This window comes from Drosophila santomea, chromosome X (genome assembly GCF_016746245.2).
Source record: "Drosophila santomea strain STO CAGO 1482 chromosome X, Prin_Dsan_1.1, whole genome shotgun sequence".
Taxonomy (NCBI): Eukaryota; Metazoa; Arthropoda; class Insecta; order Diptera; family Drosophilidae; genus Drosophila; species Drosophila santomea.
Genome location: NC_053021.2, coordinates 9,835,832 through 9,858,121, shown reverse-complemented (window position 1 = coordinate 9,858,121; position 22,290 = coordinate 9,835,832). Strand labels below are relative to the sequence as shown.

Here is a 22,290-nt window from a genome sequence, read left to right as displayed (position 1 = left end):
CAAGGTCGCCCACTATCGCAACTATCAAAAACAGCTGATTGGGTTGTATTAACTTTCAAGTGTTTGGTATCTATTAATTGAATTAAATGTACAGCTCCACTGCGCATACCCAAATGGAAAAATATATATAATACTAACAGCTTTTATAACTATTCGTTTCTTGCGCATGCCCGCCTTTTCTGCGTCTTTGCTATAATATCGATAACGGAGGCGCAGGCTTTGAAAGCAACTGCATTCGATATACAACAGCATAATCGAGTATGGGGATGATTTGACCTTTGACATTCAATTATAAGCCGTTAAAGCTCTATTTACGAATGCAGTCGATACTCTATTTTGAAGCACTCAACATGATGCACTTTTTAGAATCAAACGTAGCCAACGATACTAGAAAATGATTATACGTTTAAGGACCCAACCGCTATTTTCGACACTATAACGTTGCATTGTATTAAATAACACTTTAATAATTAACATTATTTACATAAGGCAAGTGATACAACACACATTAGGTCTTGGCAATATTTTGCCTATGATGGACCCAGGCCTCTTTGGACTTGCGCATCTTGCCGAGAATCTTGTCCATAACTGAGCTTTGGTTAAAACTGAGGAAATCCTGTCGCATCTCCGGCCATTCCTCATCCGCGGCAGTCTGACCACTCTCTGTATTGCTTTCTTCAACTTCCGCATTTAAACTAGAGTAACTATGCTGATGATCAATCTTGGACAGAACCTCCTGCACCTGATGGAGACCAGTGCTCGTTTTGTCCCGGACAAACTTGATCTTTGGCACTTCGCCCATCAGATGAAGCTGCGACAGCTCGTGTTGCAGTCTTCCGCTCATGCGATTCAATGTGTTCTCGAGCTCTTGGTTCTCCCCACCATCCTTGCCCATCCAATAGACATTGATCCGGGAGAAGTCGCTGGTGATCTTGACATATGAAATCTGCACTCCCTGTCCCACGATAGAATCGGCAACTGCGCCGGTGGCCAGAATATCGGTGATGTTCGTCATGAACAACTTGTTCAGAACGGACATGCGTCGATTGTTGTGACTCGCAGTTGTCTTCAAGTGTGGGGTCCCAAATTTCAAGGCGTGCAGTGACTTTTGATTGCCAGATGCGCCAGCGTCGGGCGATGGATACCAATGGCTTTTGCTGCCCTTAAGCCGATTTCCAAACAACGAGCCGAATATTTTTCCCTGGCGCGTTACGTTGTCTTTATTCGACCTTTTAGAGCTTTTGTTTCGCGAAAGTGCCAATTGGCATGCATTATTAAGAGCGAAGTGTCCATTTTGTAGCCTTAAAACGCGAATGCTTAACATTTAGTCTGGTTGGCTCAAATATATTGCCTAGATTAGATAAAATAAATAACAATGCAAATAATAATGTGGAATAACATCAGTGTGACCAGGCACCTGGGGTATAATTATGCGTTAGAGATGGACAGAAAATCCCGGCATTTTGCACAACTTATTTTTGGGAATAGCCTGCTTGCACTGCCTCACCGTTTGTTACAAAGCTTTTTATTCATATTCCATAATCCACAAAATTGTAAGCAATTTCCAAATTTTGATTACTTAGAGTCCCCTTATAATCCTCAAATTATTCGTTTAAAAATTCAACATTTTGAATTTTTAGTATTTAAAGCCCAACAGAAGTCGCTTTCATCGCCATGCTTCCAATTAGAGAAATAATGTTTTGTAAATAATATGCGTAATAATCTAAACTATAACGCAAGCCATGCATTTACTTTAATTATGAATATACGTCAGTTGCTTTAAAATCCTTATATAAACACGTTTGAGAGCTGGAATTTCCGCCTAGTGAGAACTGACGCTGCATAGTTATCGTTTTTTTCACCGGTCCCCCAGCACATTTTTAGTGTGAATACCGCGTTAGACCTATTTGGTGTTTGACAACACGCTGCAATCGCTTCTGTCGATTACTTTTTAGTAATGAAAGACCTTTAACCTACTAAAATCATTGTCACAATTTTCATTGGTAGTACGTAAAATTGTAAATACAGTAAGTCGCAAAAGGTCGGTGCTGCTCGGCAATAAAAATATTAATTTATGAAATCATTGTTGCGCAGAAAGAATTGAACACAGGAATATGAGAATAATCGAAACGAAACGGCACGTCTAAAAGGTGAGCTAATAAACTTTGGAATTTACATTGCAATTACATATGTACATATATTTTGATCCATTACCAATGCGCTCACATACACTTACCTTTTTTCGGAATACCGAACCGCTCTTTTACATAAAATCCGATAACGAATAACCCAATGACAGTATACACAATTCGCAGGTTGATGTACAATATTGTAACATTCAGTGCATAGCGACATCCAGTGAAGTAAATAAATAAACTATTCGAACAAGATGGAATCCAAAGTTGGTGCAGATCCCAACTCGGCCTACGACAAGGAAATCGGCAATAATCTAAACAACGATGATTCCTCATTTCTGGGCAACATACTGCGCGAAATCCTGTACAGTCCAATGAACCTCGCTCTTCTGGCCATCATCTGTTTCCTGGTCTATAAAATCGTTCGGGATCGCACCGAAGTTCCATCCGTTGGCGTTGCAAAGCCATCCGAACCGGAGTTACCCAAACTTCGCCGCGATTTCACCGTAAAGGAGCTTCGCCAGTACGATGGAAATCAGCCGGATGGCCGCGTTTTGATTGCCGTCAATGGAATCGTTTACGATGTTAGCAAAGGAAGGCGTTTTTACGGTCCAGGTGAGTGCTTAATTATAAATATTTCAATTAAATCCGCTCCGAAGTAACATTTTAAATTGATATTTAGCCGATTATAAAGATGGGATCTTTGTATTTATTATATCTTTGTCTATATAAGCCAGATTGCGAAGATCCCACTATTTTTATCCACACACGATGTCTATCTATAATTGCAATGCTACATCACCATTATTGGGTTTCGTGATACTGTAACTTTCTTAATCGCATTTAATTTTTGTGGGAGGAGATATGACTTGGAAGTTCCACGACATTTGCTCATATCTCTGCTACATTTCGTCATTTTTTTTGCGCTTAGATTAACGGCTTATCAACAAGAAACTTTTCGTTCTGAGATAACGTAACTATCTAACAGAATTTTAATAATTAAATAATGCCCAACAAATGTTGACGAGGTATTTTCCAAATAAATTATAGTTAATCATGAAATGCAAAAATAATTCACCATGATCGTTATTTTTTTTTAAGTATTTATTATCGTAGCCACTTTAGATTGGTCGGCCTATTAAGTACTGTTAATATTTGAGGAAATAGTTCCTCATTCCTAAAGGAAAAGTTCAAAGTTGGTGTCTTTGAACTGAAATCAGTGGCATTTAAACAACGCCTTGCACTTTTCCATTAAGTATTCTTACTAAAACTAAGGCGTGCGAGCAAGATGCATGACACTTGTGACGTAGATGCGCAGAAAACCCTAACGTTGCGCACTTGATTGTACTATCCCTCTATCTATTCTGCCGTAGTCATGATGACCAGACTGCTGACACCAACAAACTACGAGTAGATGGTAACATAAAATGCTCTGTTTTGCAGGTGGGCCATACGCAACCTTTGCGGGAAGAGATGCCTCCCGGAACTTGGCCAGTTTTAGCGTGGATTTAATCGACAAGGATGAATACGATGACCTGAGCGATTTAAGTCCCATGGAAATGGACTCTGTGCGCGAATGGGAAATGCAGTTCAAGGGTAATTAAGTCGTATATATGCCTTGGTCCATTAGTAACTAACGTTTTTATGATGTTATTTAGAAAAATATGAGCTTGTTGGCAAGCTTTTGCGCAAGGGCGAGGAACCAACCAACTACGACGATGATGAGGACGAGGAGAATGTTAACAATGATGAACAAGAGCGAAAGAACCTACCCAAGTCGAAAACTGAGACTGATGACACCAAACAAGAAAGTCACATTTTGCAAGGCAATGCAACAAAGAGAAACAACGCACAAGATCAGCCCACTTCTTCTACCGACTGTTAGCGAAATCGGGTTTATTGTTTTGCTTTTGGATGTGGCTGTAATAGTTTATTTTCGGTTAGAAACACAACAAAACTAAATAGCATTTCCGACTCTTTTGATGCTGCCTCTGCTCCTTGAAACCCGAGAACAAGACCTATTTGGAAAACATTTAAAGAACACGCCCCAATTTGAACCATACAAATCAAGGCATTAAATTTATCATGAACATTTCAGAAGAATTTAAAACAGATGCAATCGTTTTTGAATGTTATTCTTAGAGTGCAGCCTTGACAAAAGCTATAGTTGTTACTATAATTCACGTTGTGATGTGATCTTGTTCCATATATTATAGTCGTATATTCATACAAATGTAACAAACGGAAATCATAAAATTATTTAAGGAGGAGGCCAATGTGTGAGGGTATGGGAGTCATTTTCGTGGCAATATAAATTTAAATGTAACTATATTTGAAATACAAATTAAATACTTAAACCAGCGTTTCCTTTAATTGGGAGGTGATCATAATTACATTTTTTTAACTTCGTTTAAATAGTCACAATTTAAATGGTCAATCATAATTTCGAGCTAAACAACATTTTAGTTATGGTTTTTATATCGTTTTAATAGAATAGGTTCAAAAATTCCATTTGTTCCCAGTATTTTTGGAATGCATATTGTTTCACTGTTCCCACTACTGTAGCATTTACGATTTTCTACATGTAAAATATAATTTCATGTAAATATAATGATATGATGTTTGGCAGAAATTGTAACATTTTGAAAAACCATTGTTGGCACTCTGAAGAAATTTTAGCTTTATTTGATTTTATTTTCCACATATAAATCAGACAAAACAGCTGATTGATTGATATCGCTGCTTTTGGCCTAACTATTTGCATCTTGCTATCGATGTGAAACGCCTAAAATCGCGGACACCAGTGGAGATAGTCCACTGTTTCGATAGTTATCATAATGTTATCCCCTTGAAAATGATTTTCTGCAGTTATCGAAAATTTGGTCCGTCTCTGAGAGACTATGTTGGTTCTTTGTGGTTAACAAAATTTTCGGAAAATAATATTGGATTTTATGTAAAATATACATAATAGCCGTGATGACAGTTAGTTTGATATCGATGCATATAACGCGTTGATGCACAATCGATCGTTTTGGCCGTTCGTTGTGCGTTTGGTGTGTGTGGAAAATGTAAAAATGTACGAACAATCGCATACAGTTCACAAAAATTCGTCGTCGTCGTCGTCGTATTTGTCGTTGTGTATTTTGTATGTACGTGCTGTGTACTGGTGCTAACGACGCTGCGCTGTCTGTTACTGAGTACACAACATGTAGGGACGACACTATGTCGACGGCAACGGCAATCGTCGCAATCGCAATTAGAAAAGTGTAAGCGAGATGACTACTGCTGCTGCTGCTGCTCTTTCTGCTCTCGCCTCTATAAGAGGCATAGAGAAAAAAAAGGCCGAAAGAAAGACAGAAAAAAAAGCAACAGCAAAAGCAAAACCGAACTGGTGTACCACCTCCCTGCGTATATAAATATACATACATATACTCGTACGAATTTATATGTACGCATGCATGTACGTACGTATATGTGCATACATATATTTTATGAAGAAGAAGAAGCAGGAGGAATACGAAGTAGAAGAAGAAGAGTATATGACGAATGATAAAGTGCTAGACAAAATAAATATGGACTATTTTCGGTGAATTCTTATATCGGGTTTATGTTATTTATTTTTTTTTCAATATATTTTACATCTGTTCCGATTTGTGTGCAATCCTGCTGACCCGAAAAAACAATAAGTGTTTATTGTAAAAAGAAGTGTGCAGAATTAAATATTATGTGTGTGTGTACAGAAAAAAGCGCAATAGGGAAGTCGGCCACAAGAAAAAGAGCAAAAGAAATGAAAACAACTTGTACAATTATTATTTATAACAAAAATGTGTGACTCTAATCAAATATGTTAACCGGTCGGAATGTGAAAAAGCCCACAGTGGCCACCAAATAACAATATCACATAAAAACAGTCGGCGCAGCATCGATTTTTTCAAAATACACGCGATTGAATCGTTCGTAGTAGCACCTTAAATCCAATATTTGTAAAGCTTTCGCCTTATCGATGGCATAGAAAACCCCTCCTTTTCAAAGAAAACAGAAAAAAAAAATACAAGAAATATAGATAAAAATCATAGCCGAATGCATTGGAAAAGGTTTGGTCCAGATAGCAATATACATAATAATGGTCATCGATAATTTGTATTTCCAAGGAAAAGGAACTGAAGTGTAATCCACTGGAAGCTTTACGTAGCAAAAGAAATGGACACATCAAATGCCAGCGCTAAATCAAAGACGTCTGCGTCGGGCAGCAGTAGTATTAATGGTATAGGATCCCAAATTAAGCATATATCATCGTCGCAGGACATCGGATCCTCCGTTCCCGCTGTCCCAGTCCAGGATGAGAAGAGCGAGTCACACTCCCACTCACATTCACACTCCAGCTCACAGTCGTCCCAGTCGCAGTCACAGCCACAGTCCACAGTGCTCACGGTAGTGGGTCAGAGTATATCCAAGAGTTCGACCGGCGCCCTGGCGGTACTGCATCTTCCTCCGCCGACGGCGACCGCCTTAGTTCAAGCAAGTGCCAATATAGCCGATCTGGGCTCCATGCCGCGTGCACGGCCATCGTTTGTATCTAACACCTCCTCAACGACGACGACGACGACGGCGACGTCGGCATCGGATGGCGGCAAACCCATGGCCGTTGCAGCGATTCCACCGGCATCACCCGTCTCCACATCGGAGCCCACCTGTCTACCTGTTTCGGCGGTATCGATGGCTCCCAGTGTCTGTGACTTTGACTCCGACACGGAACTCTCGATTGTGGCAGCCGCAGCGGCCGTCTCTGCCTCAGCCGGCATAGATTCGCGATCCCCGACGTCTCCTTCGACTGCGGCGGCATCCACGATAATGCCCCAGCTGAATTCCAGTGCGGGTGGAGGAGGAGGAGGAGGAGGCAATGCTAACACAGCCGGGATTCAGACTGGCTTCGGAGCGGGATCAGGAGCGGTGGCTGCGGGGAACACCAATGGCCACAGCACCACCTCCAGCAGCAGCACTCACCTGAGTCTGAATGCCAAGCAACAGCGCCAGCAGAAACGCCGGAGGGAACGTGCCCAGCGTTTGCAAGCGGAACGCGACAGTCGTTGCAATGCCAGCTCGCTGAGTGGCACCTTCATAGCCGGATCCTCTGTGGGGGTCGGCAGTGCCATGAGTGCGGCCAACGGGGGCCAGGGAGGTGGCCTCATCACGCCCAACAGCGGCGTCGGTGGCGGATCATCGGCGGTTGCAATGGGCAACGGATCGGCGGCGGCAGGACCCGGCAACAATGGCATGATCTATCACATCAACAGCGCTGGCAGCATGGGCGAGGATAGCAACAACTCAAATGGAAACTTCACCAGCAGCAGCAATGGCAGCAATAATCTGCTGCCGCCCACAGATAGTATTGCATCGTTACTCCTAAATCCACCACATTCCCCCGAGTGCAACTCGGGACTGATGGCCACGCCTAGTGATAGCGAGGGTGAGTCGCTGGATGAGGATCTGCTATCGACCTCGTCCTCGTCGACACTGCTCTTGCCACGGGACAAGCCACCGCCTCGACCACCACCTCCGGTTCGAAGAAAGCTGCCACGATCTCCGGTGCTCGAGGAGGAAATCATCGATGGATTCGCTATACTGGAGTTTAAGACATACGAGGATCTTGAGGTAGGTTTCAATGCCATTCCCGTTCACGCAACATATTGTAACATCTTTCTCCACAACAGTTTGCCATCAAATTGGGACAGAAGCGGAAGGAGAAGCGACTTTCCGCACTGGACGAGCTAACTTGTACCTACAGTATAGAGGAAATGAAAATCCCAAAGGTTATAGATACTGGTCAATCGCAACCGTTGCGTGTCACCAGCCTGTCCACTTTGACCGTTAACAATAACAACCTGAAGGAGAACCCGCAGCCAACCCTTCATCGTGGGGGCAATGTCATCAGCAACAATAATAACAATAACAGCAGCAACAACAACAACAGTATCACCAGCAATGGCCCCAATGCGAACAGCAATAGCAGCAGTTTATCCAACGTGGTCTACCTGCTGCCATCTGTGAACATGGGCAGTGTTCTGGAGACGGAAACCGAGCCCAGAGATCATTGGCGATCCGAGTATGGGCAGCAGCAAGACCAATTGCAATCGGACAATAGCGCAAACATTAAGAGTAATAATATTAGTGATGATAATCAAATTAACAATAGTAGCCACCAAATAAACCACACCAACAACCAATCGACCAAGCAACAGCAGGCGGATGGTGGTTGCAATGCGGCGAAAATGCAAGTGAACAGTGCTACTAGTACTAGATTTTTGGAGAACGACAACGATTCACTTATGTTGGATATCAGCCTGCCATCGCTGGGCGTTGGTGGCGCCGTATCGCATAGTCATGACCATATTGACGTTGGTGTAATTCACGCCAGTTGTACTGGCAGCAGCGACACCAAAAAATCTCACAATTCCCCCGCCACGAGTAACACTATTGACCAATTGCATGTGACAAAACCGCTGCCCTCGCACCAGCTCAATAATCTAATATCAAGTGATCTTAATGCCGCTGCAAACGCAAACAGCAATCACCTGGGTGTCTGCAAACTGGGCTCGCAATCAGCACAGGTCCCAAAGGTGAGTCTTCAACTGTCCGATAAAATGTTATTTACTAATAATTATCTTTACCACCCTTTCACTAGAAGTCGATTGGTTTGGAGAACATTGAAACCGTGACGACATCTGCGGCCTGCCGCTCTCTGGAGATCCAGGAGTTAGCCAATGCTTCAGCGCAATCCTTTGGGGCCAGCAGCAGCAGCATAAAGAAAGAAATCGAGCAAAGTGATCTTTTGAATGATGTAAGAATCCATTTCTTCACTGCAAAATATTTTGTTTAAACGCACTTTCTTCGTATACAGGCTTCAACCAATTGTAGCAGCAACAGCAAAGGAAATAATATCGTAAGCATATGGCAACCTTTTTTTCCGAATATGTATTCTAACATACTTTTCTTTACAGTGTGATAATGTCAGCAATGATAAAAAGGTATGTCCTGCTTGTTAACTCGTATTTATACTAGGGAATATTGTACTTCGGGTGCATCACACTTGCACTAGGACCCATATATGATCTATGTTTTATTTATAATTATGGTTTAATCATGACCTTAAAAGTCAGGAGATAGGTTTTAATTTGCCCTAAATTGGGCATCAAAATAAGCATCGTCTAATGCCTAGAAAGGACATTCATTATTATCATATAATTATCTTCTATCTCATTCTTTCTCAGTTCACAAGAAATAGCAAACAAGCATAGAACACTATGAAAATATTTACAGAACATTCCACTATGGGTCTATTTAATTTTTACTATAAATATAAAGGTTAATTTACACTTAGGGTATAAATTTAGTTTTTAACTTGTGCGTAAATCTACTTTGACCCGTATTAAATGAAAATAACTTTTGTACTTGCAGAATTCTGAACAAATATTTGATATTGACAACCCCACAACGCCCATGAACGTTTCAAATGCTTCTTCGTGTCAGGATCGAGCGACTTCCCGCAAGTTATCCGACCTGCCACACCTCAAGAAAAAGAGTGCGGCGTGCGGAGATAGGGATAATGGCGCATTTGCCGGAGTACCTTTTGCGCCGTCGATGGGCACAGTGTCTGCGGGAATTCCGGAGAGCGATCCAAGTAAAGCTTTAAACATTAAGAGTGCATCGGAGAGTGCGCAGGCCAAGGTGATCCATGCTGGTGCTCCGGTTCCACCACCTGCGGCCAGCGTGGGCGATCCTGGGAATAGAGAGCTGGGTGTGCTGCAGAAATCCTCGCCCGATAAGGCGCTCTATCCCAGCTTGTGTGCTCCGCCATCGGTTTCGTCAGTGCAAGTAAGTTAGATGTCGATGTCGGCTAGCCAATTTGAAGTGGCATCTAATTGTTGTATTTATCTTCTGACAGTTTCCCAACGTTGGAATATCAGCTGGAAATGAGAAAATTGCGTCAACAGTTGCATCTGACATCGATCAAAAGATTATTTTCAACAGCAAGGCAACTGTTTCAAACGGATTGCCATCGGGGGTGCAACGGTCAATTGTTCCATTACTATCTTCTGCGCCATCGCCGGCTGCAGTTACACTAAGCAGTCCATTCAGCGCACACATTGCAGCACCGAATGCTGCCGGATTATCAATACTAAGTTCGGCATCGAGTGTGATTCTAGCCAACAGCAGTATAAAATCAAACGATAGCTTTACACGTGGTAACGGCAACAGCAACAGCAACAATGGAAGTTCCAATGGCCAGGGACAATTGCCGTCGGTGGGATTGTCGAGCACTTCAGAGATTGCGAAAAGTAATTCGGTACCAACGTCCTCACCTCCCAATCCCATAGTCAATGGCTTCCTTAGTGTTTATCCGCCGCCTGCTACCATTGCAACGTCGTCCGTAACAACAAGTGCGTTGCCACGCGTCTCGCCCAGCGCAGCCAATAAATTAGTGCCACCGGTCTCCACATCCATCTCGATAAACACAAACTATGTTGGAATTCCTGGTGGAACGACGGCAACTTCCGGTATGGGTAAGGTGGTTTTTGGCGCTGGCGGCAATGCCATTGTGGGCACAGGCTCTCCACTGCTTTTTCCTGGAGCACCGCCCGCTCCCATTTCTCATGTGGCCACTGGCGTGCCCATGATCATCCAGGCCCCGCCATACCGAGCTCCATATACGAATTACCCCCTCTACACTCCATATAGCGGCCTTACACACGGGTCGTACCTGCCTCCAGTATTGCCGGTTGCCCCGTCCAACCTACCGCCCACACAACATCGCAGCTCGGATAGTCGCAACAGTCGAGAATCGCCAGCATCCTTGAAGTCAACACCATCCAATATTGGAATAAGTGTCTCCATGGCACCGACCCTGCGATCCATCACGCCACTTAATAATAGCAGTGCAATTTCTAGCGGCGCATCGCAGCCCGTTGTGTCGGTGGTACCTACGGCGAACTCGACTGCCATTTCGTTGAGCAATCCACATATATCTCATTCCCATCATGTGCCTGTCTACGCTTCAGGTGCATTCTCCTCTGCGGCAGCTGGGACGAGCACTCCGAACTCTGGACTCTCTACACTGGCGGTTACCTCGCTGTCAACCTCGGCTGCTCCCCAACCGCATTTCCCCCAGTCAACGCAGATGCTCTCGCAGAGCGGTAACTTCTCGTCTGTGTCCCATTTGCTGACCACGCACCCAATGTCATCGCAGAATCAGCCATTGGTTCGCTGCGGAAGTACACTATACTCATCTGCTTCTGCATCTGCATCTGCGCCCCCATCTGCTGCTGCCTCCAACTTTACACCCTCGGTTCTTGCTGTGCAAAGTTTGACGACAGCGGTCACGTCGAGCTCGTCATCTCCATCTACATTATCATCATCTGTGATCCAGAAGGTTATTTCCCCCAAAGGAGAGAGTCCTTGCAATAAAGATCGGGATTCCAGTTACAGGTGAGCGGTAATCGATACAAATAATGATATGCAGGGTTAAAACCAATCTTTTCGGTTGCAGTACAAATATCAGGTCGCATGGTGCGTCAACAATGTTGCCTGGCGCATCCCAAGGCATTGGCCTGGGATCGTCATTTTGTGGTATCGCCCCAGGTCAATATGGAGGTACAGGTACCCCAGTATTGTCGTCAAGTTCTTCAATGCCGCCAGGACTGGGAAATCTCTCCTCATACTCATCAAAGGCAGCACTGTGGTTGAAGTAATAATCAAATATTCATTTCGCTATACATCAAACTAACGTGACCTCCTTTGTGCAGCTCTCCTGCCAACGCAGTGGTGACGACATGTGCTCCCTCCACGCCCATAGTATCGAGTGGAAGTGCCCGTCCGACTCCTCCGCTCTCCAACTGCACAAGCATGGGAATTGGCATGGTGAATGCGGCATCGACAGCGAGAAGTTCTTGCAATGCCATATCACCATTATCCATCCCTGCAACCGCTGGTATTCACGTGTCTGCAACAAATCCCTCTTTTCAGTCTTCGTCATCATACTTCCCAACACCTTTAGCGCCGCCACCATCCTCCCCATCGCCAGCTACTTCTTCCGCGGCCATCATCAGCTCCTCAGCTACGCAATTTCCAACAGTGTCGCATTCGATGAGCAGTATTGTGACGACGGCAGGAGCCACTACGACCACGGCCTCATCTATAACGCAGCCCACGGTTGCGGCTATATCAAACCCAGTAACAAACACGCCGCATCCCTTTTCTGCAGAATCGCTTTTTCAGCCAAGTAAAAGTATGTTGCTCACAATTTGCACTAAACGGGGCGCGACCATTGAATGTATCATGTCATTATTTTCGCAGATGATCAAGCTGATTTGCTGCGGCGCGAGCTAGATAGTCGATTTCTGGATAGATCTGGCTTGGCTGTTACCCCCACACCGCCATCATCAACATATTTACGAACTGATCTCCAGCATCAACAGCACCCACATCTGCATCAGCATCCGCAGTTGCTTCCACCAGTATCGGCTTCATCAACTCCCCTAACTGCTGTGCAACCGAGTGCTGGACAAATTTTTCCCCCGCCACTATTCAAAGATATTTCTAAAATCTCGTCCGTCGATCCTCAGTTCTATCGCACTGGCATGGGATTGCCGCCAGGAGGCTACACTGGATACACCTCAACAGGCCTTTTACACAGTGGCCTCGGGGGCCCGACGCCGTTCATGCCCCCCAACCACTTAACATCCTTTGCTCCAAAGGTAAGAGTTGATGCCCACCACATTCGAGCTTTTAAATATGTAAACATTTTCCTCATTTTCATAACAGAAAACTGGTCGTTGGAATGCCATGCACGTTCGTATTGCGTGGGAAATCTACTACCACCAAAACAAGCAAAGCCCGGAGAAGCCAGGATTTCCTACGGCGTCATCGAACGCAGGATCGATTAATGCACCGATTCCTCCTGGTAACATGATCAGTGGAGGTGGTGGTGGTATGGCCAGCGGAGCCAGCACTCCAGTGAACAATGTGGCAGCTATTCCGGCGATCGGAGGTGGCGTCCTTGTGTCCAATGGTCCAGCCTCAGTGCTTGGCATGAAGACGACTCCAACTCTTGGCATGAGTACGACGCCACAGCATATTCTGCATCGTGCGAGTGAAATGCCGCCATCAGCAGCATTTCCAGGTGGTCTGCCGGGTCGCTTAGCTTTTGAAACTTCTCCCCTGGCTGCGAGTTTCATTGGAGCGCCTCCTAGTCATATTGGTAAGTGCAACAATTGGCAATAATCCAACGCGTCAGATATATAAATCATTTGTTAACAGGAACCGCAGTGTCTCCATTTGGACGCTATGTGACACCGTTTGGATTCACAGGGCTAACGCATTTCGGTGGCCACTTGGACTCGTGGAGGTAAATAAACTAAATAGTTTGCATATTTATGATTAGGTCATCAAAAGATCCCAAGCATGTTTAAGAACTTTTCGGATTGCGCTTATGTGTGGAGTTAGCATTAGATTCTAATACGCATTTCATTTACTTTTAGAACAAATGCCATGCAACGGAGTGTCGCTTATCATCCTTCCTCCGCCGCGGCGTCCCCCAACTGGCCGGTGAAGTCCGATCCTGGTCTGGACAATGCACGCCGCGAGGCGGAGGAACGTGAGCGGGAACTGCGGGATCGTGAGCAGCGGGAGCGGGACCGTCAGCGGCGCGAACGCGAGGAGCGGGAAAGGAAGGAGAAGGAGGAGAAACTGAAACGCGAACAACAGGAACGGGAGCGGGAACGAGAACGTGATCGAAAGGAGCGGGAGCGCGAGCGAAGGGAAATCGAGCGCCGGGAAATGGAGCGCGAGCGGATGTTGCAACAGCAGCGGATAAACGAGAGCAACAAACAGGCAGCAGTCCAAGCTGCGGCTGCTGCGTCGGCGCCCGTTCGTGACCGTTCTCCACATCGAAACGTGGGCGAGCTTAACACGGAGATTCGAATCAAGGAGGAGCATCCGCGCACAAAGGACGAGCAGGATGTAATGCTATTGCGAGCTTCAGCCGCGGCAGTCGGCGTTGGTGATCCGCGCTACCATTCCTCCTCTCTGGCCGCTGCACAAGCAAACGCAGCTGCGGCAGCGGCACACCATCATCATGCCAACTTTATGGCAGCCAGTCGACATGGATTGCCACCTCCACCCTCACACCTGACGCGTACCATGATGCCGCCCACACTGAGTGTCGGTGGGCCCATCACGCACTTCGGTGCACCAGCGCCTCCTGGTTGGGGAATAGATCCGTATCGCGATCCCTATCCCATTCTCCGCTACAACCCCATCATGGAGGCTGCCCTGCGTCACGAGGCCGAGGAAAGGCAAAAGGCGATAAATATCTATGCAGCACAATCGGCAGCTCATTTGCGCAGCAAGGAGCCAAGTCCCATTCCGCCTTCAGTTGGCTCCTTGGGGCCTCCGCCGCCGCATCACCGGTTACAGATAGTGTCATCGGGAGTGCAGCAGCCCGGACCGCCAAATCAGCAGCAACAGCAGCAGATGTCTAGTGGCGGGATGGTAAAGAACTCAGGGCCTCCGGCACCAGGAAGCATTCCAGTTCAGCACATGATTAGCGTCGATTCGATGGGCCAGCAGTCTGTCACCGCCAAGAAGGAGGCGGACCACACGATGGGCATTGTGTCGAATGCTGGTGTTGGCCTAAGTTCAGTACCTGGTGGTGTAATCGGAATATCTCCAGTGTCATCAGTGGCGCCAAGTCGATGATAGGCAAAACGTTACTAACACAATTCTAGAAGCGAATAAGACAAAGAAATTTTCAAAATTTCGATCACCTCCACCAAAATGTCATGAAACGCAGAGTCCCATCCTAATTACCTCCTCCCAGCATCATTTTGAGCCTGAGAGAACACCAATAAATGAAGCGCAACGCTTTTGTAAACTATAATTCTTGAAAACACACATTAATTTGTAGCGTGAGGAGATCGATGAAGATGTAGATGCAGATGCAAATGCAGATGTTTGTGGCAAACAAAAATCAAATTAAAAGAGGTTAAGACTTCCTTATACTTCAGACCTAGCATTCAACCTAAGCACTGAGTCCCACATTGGCAAAATACTTTCCTCGATCTTAATATGGTCGCGCGTTGAAACGTCACATAAGTAATACGAACTTTACTTATTTTTAATAAATACAAATTACAAGCATAAATGTAACTTTAGGTTCGCGTATTTAGTTTAAGTCTATTTGTATTATTTGTATAATATAAGCTTAAGAAAACAGCCAAGAGACATGTTGAGCAAGAAACTAATTATAATTTGATTGTACATATACACATATACAAAGAACTCTCATAGTTATATGACATCAACATGCAGCCTATGGAATCCAAACTATCATGCACATGATACATAACTCTATGTATATCAGTGACAGCTTCATTCCCTTTGTGCATTACGTGTTTAAGGACTAATTATCATATATGCAATTTATGTAAAAATTGATAAAACTAAAAATAGAATCATTACAAAGAAACAACCTATGTCTTTCAATGCTAACCTTTGGCTAACCTCGAGATATAAAGCCTTATACTTTATCCTAACTATCTCACGTGCAACGGATCAGCTGCCCATATGGAGGAACCTTCATGGATTCTATATAAAACACGTCGCAGTTCAGCACATCGAAATCGTATGTTAATGGTTACTACGTGATTATAATCCATAAGATATCTTGGTCTGAGAATGCACCTGTACGTGGAATGATATACATGCATGTACATATGGGTGGGTGTTCGACCTTCTGGGTTCCTAGCCATATTGCTGATAGAACAATGGTTGAAAGGAGACTAAGTTTTGAGCTGGCAACAAATCAATAAAGTCAGCAGGACAATCGATACGGAGAGGTACAAGTTTAATGAAGGTCATGATGGCATATGGATTTTGCTTATCCTTTTGAACTTTTCAACAAATAAACCTTTGAAAAAAATACATATTCACTCGACGATTGGCCTCTCGCTCTTTTTCAGAACTGGGAAAGCATTTTCCCGATGTATGTAAGTAATCTGCATAAGTGAGAAATCAGAAAGGGAAAACCCATTTTGATTCGATATCATTCGCATGTATCATTAAACTTACCTCTTCATTTCAAAAATTTGAAAATCCCCCCACCCTGAAAACCTTAAGTTTTCTCCAATTAGAATCGACAGTTGGACTGTTAGTTATTCAAGAGTATAAATTTCGTAGCAAACGCTGGATTCCAACTAGAATCACATATCTTTAATAACGACAGCGAAATTCCAATTTATAAGAACATTTTGGAGGAAAATTGTATATTTTCATCTTAGTCCAGCTTATAATATATATTGATAGATCATCGGAAAGGGGTATCGTTTTGACATTTATTTAGTAGTTTGTTTTATTTATCTAGATTTTTAGTTTTAATTGTATCGGATTTTTTTTATTCAGAAAGGCATGCTAAAATAATGCCCATGATCGGGGGCCACTCGAAATCTCTATAAAAACCTTGGTGGTCCAGAATTGTATGTCCCGGAATGTTGTGGATGTGATGTTGGCGATGGTTGTCCTTGCCGCAGGATCTCAAATGGCGAATTCGAACGCTGCATAAAGTGGTGATAGTTATTTGTTGGCAGTTGATGCTGTAAAACAATTCAATCAATTAGAATTTACTATAAAACATCCATCCATACAAAGAGTGATAACTAACCTGTATATTTCGTAGAGTCATGGAACCGACAGCACTTCCAATTATATGAGGGCTCGGGCCATCGCCTAAATCTAACTGCAAGCTCTCGGACATGTCGTTATTGCTGCTCACTGCGCGTCCGCCAATGTTGCCGGCGCATCCAGCTCCATTATTTGTCAAGTGAAGCTGGCCCAGCGAGGCGGTGGCCATCGCCACATCCGGCATCATTTCGGACAGATGGCTGTTGGCCGTGTCCAGACCGCAGGCACCGCCCTCGGCGCCCATGTCCAATCCCAGGCCATTGCCATGCGGGAATCGAAAGTCGCCCTCGGTGATGAGGGCTGGTAGGTCGTTGCGCTGGTGCACCGATGACGAGAGGCGCGAGTAGCTGCACTGCAGCGTCGGGCCAGAGCTGGAGCCAAATGCATTGGCCACTCCGATCAGGCCATTCGAGTGGTGGCGTGGGAAGGTGAGATTACGACTGTAGCACGGGTGAGCGGCGTCGGTGCCGCAAGACGCCACGGATGAGCCCATGGGCGATAAGAACGACGATGCAACGGTGGTGTGTCGCGACACTGAGCAAGTGGCCGCCGGCGAGGGTGGCGGACTTTGATCCTCATCCTCCAACAAGGAGTCATCTTTCTGCGAGACCGATGCACTTGTCTCCTCGGCGTGGCTCTCATTCCGACCCGGATTGGTTTGCAGGGCGATTTCCAGTAGGTCGGACACCTCGTCGGGCAGATTGAATTCCCTGACAACCCGCAGCCGAATCTGCCGATCGATCTCACTCTTGGAGGAGAGCGGCAGCAGCAATGCCCGCTGGCACATGGGTGACTGGCGCAGCTTGTGCTCCCGCTTGCGCATGGCCAGCAGCGTTTGGTTGTCCGGTGGTGGAATTACAGCGGCGCCTACTAATATATCAACATTTCCGTCAGTACTACGGTTTTCTACTGTGCTCAGATCACTATTCGCCTTTGAATTCATATGCGACACCATGTAGAGGGTATCCGGAATATCGGGAGGATGTCGACACCGGCGCATACGCATTAGCTCAACCTGATGGTGTGACGACGACATGCGATCCTCCAAGAGCGCCTTCACCTCCTCGAAATAGGGCATAAATAGACGGGGCCGCACGTATAGGCCCTGATTCTTACCGCCGCGAATCCAGGCATTGATACGTAAGTTCTCCCGATCATCGCCGATCATATGCGAAGGTGGTGTGCTGACGAGTCCCCGCCGAATCGCCTGGCAAAGGACCTCACAGTGTGGCGGCAGGACATGATCCATGCGCACCAGCGGCAACAGTTCCGAGAGTATCTCGCGTAATTCTATATCACTCAGGTCGCGTTTCTTTACACCCTTGCGTGCCACTGAGTGGGCTGTGTGCGACAGCAAGTTGGGCTCCCTATCCTCCATGCGGCGAATCAGCTCCTGCTCGCCCCATTTGAGAACGGCCTGCAGCACCTCCAGTTCGGATGCTTGTAGAAAGTTACTATGCAGAATGTGTATTAACTGAGATTTATCGAGTTGGTGCAACACCGGCGAGGAGCTAACAGCTGCGAATTCCTCGCGTAAATACTGACAAGCTTGACGAAAGACCCATGCGGATCCATGGGGCTGGCAGCCCCACTTCAGGACTATGGGTAGCGTGTCAATGGACAGCCATTCCAGAATCAAATCCTCACAGCCCTGAGCCAATATATCCAGCTCCAGAAATCGACCGATCTGATATAACTCCATGGCCTCCTCCAGAGTTGTTGGTCGCACCCGACCGGTGTTGGTCAGCGCATGCACTTCGCCAAGCGAACCGGCCGAGGTGCCGGATCCCACGCCACGCAAAATCAATGACAAGTCCACCGAGTCCAGGTAGATGGCCTGCAGCAATACCCGTGCATATCTTTTTGGTATAACAGTTTCGTCCAATACAATGCGAGTGGGCACGTGCAACGAGCGCTCCACGTACTCGTCCATGTTGCGTGTGCGTCGCGCAATTAGATTGCGAAAGAATGGTGACCGCGCGCTCAATATCGCTTTATGGCAAGGTAGTTCGATCTTCGGCCGGAAGCCGTACTCCGAGGTACCCGAGTCTTGTCGCAGATAGTCGTTGCTTCCATCTGCCGTGAAGACGAGCGCTGCGTCAGCATAATCACCTGTTTCCAGCAGATAGCGCAGATCGTGCTCCAGTGGATTCGGAGTACCGAAATCCTTGCCCAATTGCCGCAATAGAGTAATGTCAATGTTAGGATCATGTGGGCACAGATCACCAGTGTATAGGTAGCGCAAAAGTGACGAGAAGAGTTGTACATCAATGGGGGATGTGGGTAGTTCGAGACATATACGCGCTCCGAAACCAGGACATCCTGCCAGCAGGTCCCGAAAATATACACAGCGTGCCGATAATATTGCACGGTGGACCGAGAATATCGTTCCACGAAAGACCAGATCACAATCGGTGCACAAATTTTTCTCATAGATGGCAGCCAGGTCCTGCTTAAACGTTGCCGCCGGCGGTCGTGCCAGTTCAGCTTGCACCTGTAATTGGATTGATTGAAAGGAAGGTGGTTAACATGGGCTTACATATTCTTAGATTTTCGTATTGCTAACCGACAAATCCCTCAGAGCCGACAATGCCTCGAACTCCTCGCAGAGAGCTGCCAGTTCCACGGGTGCCCAATCGGACACAAAGTCGCGCAGGACGCGAGCGTGATCACAGGCTTTCGAGGAGCGCCGTCGGCGTATGAACTTGCGTTTGAGTGTGGCAAAGCCAGTGGCACGCTTCCTCCGCTGATCCCGATGGTAATGGGCTCCATTGATGACAATGCCCGGAGTTGCACCTGCATTCCCACTGGGGCCACAGCTACTACTGCTGCCGAAAGCACCCGAACATCCTCCTCCGCCACCTGGCATCTCCCCCATGCCCGGGGGCATAGCGGATAGGTTTCCATTCGAGTTGCTGGCATTGCTATTAGCTCCGCTGCCCGAAGAGGCCACCGTGGGATAGCTGCTGCTCGACGTGTTGGCTCCCATTTTGAGTGTAGTGCCAGGTTCAGATGCCCAATACTAAATTGTCTGCGGTACTTTGTGTAGGTGCTTCTATGCAGGACATGCACAGTGGATAATATCTTTCAAATTCATGCTTCTAATGCCTGTATATACGGTTTGTAGCAGCCCGTTATTAACAACCTGGTTCTGAAAAGGGAATGTATGTAATAAAATATAGCAATAAGAAAATTTATTTGTATGTTACCTATTTTGTGCAAGGATTCTTTCAGCATTTTATAAATTCTGCTTTTGGGAACGCCTGGAACCCTTAGCCAAAAGGTATTTTCTCGTGAACATGATGACACCCGACAGATCTATCTGAAATTGAAAAGAAACAAACTTGTAATTAATTTTGAAGAAAATAGAAAAACAATACTATAACTAACAACGTTCTAATATCAAGCTTTATAAGGCCCCCAATGCTAAGCTTCTTAACATTTTGTTGTGTTATCAAAAATCAAATGAGAACTTCCGAAATGCAGATAACAGTTGTTTCAAGTTCTGACCACGCCTTTTCCGCCCCCTCAAACGCGAAAATGTCAGAGAAAGAATTTGTGGTATTTTCAGTTGTTCCCATAATTTACGTAAATAGTTAGTACATACCTGTGCTATTGCATTCAGTCTTCGAAATCCAATTGTTTACAGTTTTTGACCAGGAGCCAACCGATTGGCCAGCTAAAAATCCTATAGCCCCCAAAAGTTATTCATGTTTGCCAGAAAGTTTAGCCTTGAAAAATTGGTTCGAGCCTAAATAAGGCTGGTAACCTGAAGGAAATTATTTTAAAAAAATAAATTAGCACACGTTTGTACACATACATGGTAACATCGACAAAATAAACAACGAAAAGAGCGACCGTTATATTATGTACACACATAGATTTTTTGAGTAGGTGCTACATTGACCCACATATGTATGTATGTATATAGATGGAACTAAATGGGACATTCCCACTTGGAAAAATAAGAAAATCTAATTTTAAAGCTGTTGCAACAAATAAATTTGCATTGTGAACAAAGTTATTAAAAAAACTAACAATATTATTTATTTTTTTTTTACAAACTTCCACTGTTACACATTTGAAACCATAAAAAGGGAGCACTTTACATTCTAATATTTCGTTTCTCTTAAATCCACAAAACACACACATACATACACTCTATGTACACACACGAAATTGCCAATACGACAGTGCCATATGTACATACACATGTATATATAAACAGTTCACATCTGCAGCCAAATACACATTCTTACAAGAGTTTTTTCAGCACTATAACCGTTATTTGAACTGGAATATACTTTTCATAACTCATTCATGAACAACATTGCAATGTTAAATGTATATATACCAAAATAGATGGGCAATATGTATAGAGAAACGCACTGTTGCACATGTGCAACTGAACATCTATTAAAATTTCTATTCATGTGTACATTTCGTATTAAAATCCATTAAGATGTATTCTAATGTTAAGAAGGATATTCGCAATGTTTTGCCACCGTTTATAAATATTAATTATTAAAGCGTCCGCACATGCATATGTATATATCCAACATACATACATATTTATATACCAATATGTATACAGATTTGTCTTCACTCTGCACATACGTAAGATGTGAACTCAAGATGATTTAACGCGATGCATTTATGTTTCATTATATTTCGTTGGGGAAAATGTGTACCATACACAACACAATCGTTAAATTCACACGGAAAACATACTCTTTGTTCGCCCCGTCAGTTTTACACAAGTTATGTCGTTTTCACTCAATTACTTTCATCCACATTCAGCAGGAACCAAAAGTCTTTAACTCTTTTGTTGGTTTATGTTCGTTTCTTTCTACTGCATGTTGAATAATTCACATTTTATTTTAGGGTTTCATCAATTGATTATTTTATTTACATGCCAGTATTAAAATGTTCTGAAAATTAGTGTGCCCGTTTGAGAAAATTTATCGAAGAGGCATTCTAGCAAGCTATTAAATATCGATAACGATATAATATTAAAGTGCTGTTAAAATTATACATTTAAGAGTGATAATTGTTGAGTACCCAAGCAAGTAAATATGAATAGACAAGAAAACATTATTTTGTCATACATCTATTCAAAAATTCTGGCTAACACGAAAAATATGCCACCGTTTGTAAATTCACCACATATCGATATTATCTGTTTATACATTGCTCCAACTGAAAGCATACCTGTGGTTAAATTTGGCTGTATCGAAACCTTTGAAAGTCCGATTTCCCCTAATAACTACACCATCGAATCCAGCTTTCTACTTATCGATAAGTGCTGAATTTAAAATGATTTTTTAAATCTTGACGTTATGTAATCATTAATAAAAACCAATCGATTTTCAATAAAAAAATATCGAAAGCATTACAAAAATAAATTTTTGTTGTATATATA

The 22,290-nt window shown here is 44.5% G+C and overlaps 4 protein-coding genes across 15 annotated transcripts; 2 read left to right on the top strand and 2 right to left on the bottom strand.

The window, feature by feature from the left end:
* Window positions 1–446: 446 nt before the first annotated feature.
* Window positions 447–1,401, bottom strand: LOC120456981 (putative ribosome-binding factor A, mitochondrial). Its single transcript, XM_039644130.1, has one exon. It carries the CDS (start codon window positions 1,322–1,324, stop codon window positions 509–511), a length of 816 nt encoding a protein of 271 aa, XP_039500064.1. The 5' UTR covers window positions 1,325–1,401; the 3' UTR covers window positions 447–508.
* Window positions 1,402–1,876: 475 nt separating this feature from the next.
* Window positions 1,877–4,492, top strand: LOC120456456 (membrane-associated progesterone receptor component 1). Of its 4 annotated transcripts, none has more exons than XM_039643298.2 (5): window positions 1,877–2,027; window positions 2,095–2,150; window positions 2,300–2,750; window positions 3,579–3,731; window positions 3,794–4,492. In XM_039643298.2, exons 3-5 carry the CDS (start codon window positions 2,390–2,392, stop codon window positions 4,018–4,020), a joined length of 741 nt encoding a protein of 246 aa, XP_039499232.1. In that variant the 5' UTR covers window positions 1,877–2,027; window positions 2,095–2,150; window positions 2,300–2,389; the 3' UTR covers window positions 4,021–4,492. The 4 variants fall into 4 exon arrangements, with proteins under 4 accessions (XP_039499232.1, XP_039499230.1, XP_039499231.1 ...); XM_039643296.2 differs by having other exon boundaries at window positions 1,878–2,027; window positions 2,316–2,750; XM_039643297.2 differs by having other exon boundaries at window positions 1,958–2,150.
* A 527-nt stretch (window positions 4,493–5,019) lies between these two features.
* LOC120457361 (mucin-19) lies at window positions 5,020–15,660 on the top strand. Of its 5 annotated transcripts, none has more exons than XM_039644887.2 (14): window positions 5,020–5,211; window positions 6,287–7,787; window positions 7,847–8,752; window positions 8,818–8,973; window positions 9,034–9,075; window positions 9,134–9,160; window positions 9,591–10,007; window positions 10,078–11,618; window positions 11,680–11,877; window positions 11,936–12,417; window positions 12,486–12,886; window positions 12,954–13,389; window positions 13,449–13,536; window positions 13,670–15,660. In XM_039644887.2, the coding sequence occupies exons 2-14, from the start codon at window positions 6,336–6,338 to the stop codon at window positions 14,886–14,888; spliced, it is 7,365 nt and encodes a 2,454-aa protein (XP_039500821.1). In that variant the 5' UTR covers window positions 5,020–5,211; window positions 6,287–6,335; the 3' UTR covers window positions 14,889–15,660. The 5 variants fall into 5 exon arrangements, with proteins under 5 accessions (XP_039500821.1, XP_039500819.1, XP_039500822.1 ...); XM_039644885.2 differs by having other exon boundaries at window positions 5,020–5,401; XM_039644888.2 differs by having other exon boundaries at window positions 5,024–5,117.
* A 776-nt stretch (window positions 15,661–16,436) lies between these two features.
* Window positions 16,437–21,806, bottom strand: LOC120455877 (BTB/POZ domain-containing protein 7). 5 transcript variants are annotated; one of them, XM_039642356.2, is made up of 6 exons: window positions 21,600–21,806; window positions 20,476–20,637; window positions 20,078–20,190; window positions 19,435–20,019; window positions 16,849–19,362; window positions 16,437–16,780 (listed from the first exon to the last, which is right to left on the bottom strand). In XM_039642356.2, exons 4-6 carry the CDS (start codon window positions 19,855–19,857, stop codon window positions 16,637–16,639), a joined length of 3,081 nt encoding a protein of 1,026 aa, XP_039498290.1. In that variant the 5' UTR covers window positions 19,858–20,019; window positions 20,078–20,190; window positions 20,476–20,637; window positions 21,600–21,806; the 3' UTR covers window positions 16,437–16,636. The 5 variants fall into 5 exon arrangements, with proteins under 5 accessions (XP_039498290.1, XP_039498291.1, XP_039498292.1 ...); XM_039642357.2 differs by having other exon boundaries at window positions 21,437–21,804; XM_039642358.2 differs by having other exon boundaries at window positions 21,486–21,804.
* Window positions 21,807–22,290: the final 484 nt, after the last annotated feature.

Coding starts and splice junctions, on each gene's coding strand:
- LOC120456981 (XM_039644130.1), bottom strand. CDS start 1,324: ATGTTAAGCATTCGCGTTTTAAGGCTACAAAATGGACACTTCGCTCTT.
- LOC120455877 (XM_039642356.2), bottom strand. CDS start 19,857: ATGGGAGCCAACACGTCGAGCAGCAGCTATCCCACGGTGGCCTCTTCG. Junction 19,363..19,434: donor CGGCTCTGAGGGATTTGTCG/GTTAGCAATACG, acceptor ATCCAATTACAG/GTGCAAGCTGAACTGGCACG. Junction 16,781..16,848: donor TGACTCTACGAAATATACAG/GTTAGTTATCAC, acceptor ATTGTTTTACAG/CATCAACTGCCAACAAATAA.
- LOC120456456 (XM_039643298.2), top strand. CDS start 2,390: ATGGAATCCAAAGTTGGTGCAGATCCCAACTCGGCCTACGACAAGGAA. Junction 2,751..3,578: donor AAGGCGTTTTTACGGTCCAG/GTGAGTGCTTAA, acceptor TCTGTTTTGCAG/GTGGGCCATACGCAACCTTT. Junction 3,732..3,793: donor ATGGGAAATGCAGTTCAAGG/GTAATTAAGTCG, acceptor GATGTTATTTAG/AAAAATATGAGCTTGTTGGC.
- LOC120457361 (XM_039644887.2), top strand. CDS start 6,336: ATGGACACATCAAATGCCAGCGCTAAATCAAAGACGTCTGCGTCGGGC. Junction 8,753..8,817: donor AATCAGCACAGGTCCCAAAG/GTGAGTCTTCAA, acceptor CCCTTTCACTAG/AAGTCGATTGGTTTGGAGAA. Junction 11,878..11,935: donor AAGGCAGCACTGTGGTTGAA/GTAATAATCAAA, acceptor TCCTTTGTGCAG/CTCTCCTGCCAACGCAGTGG.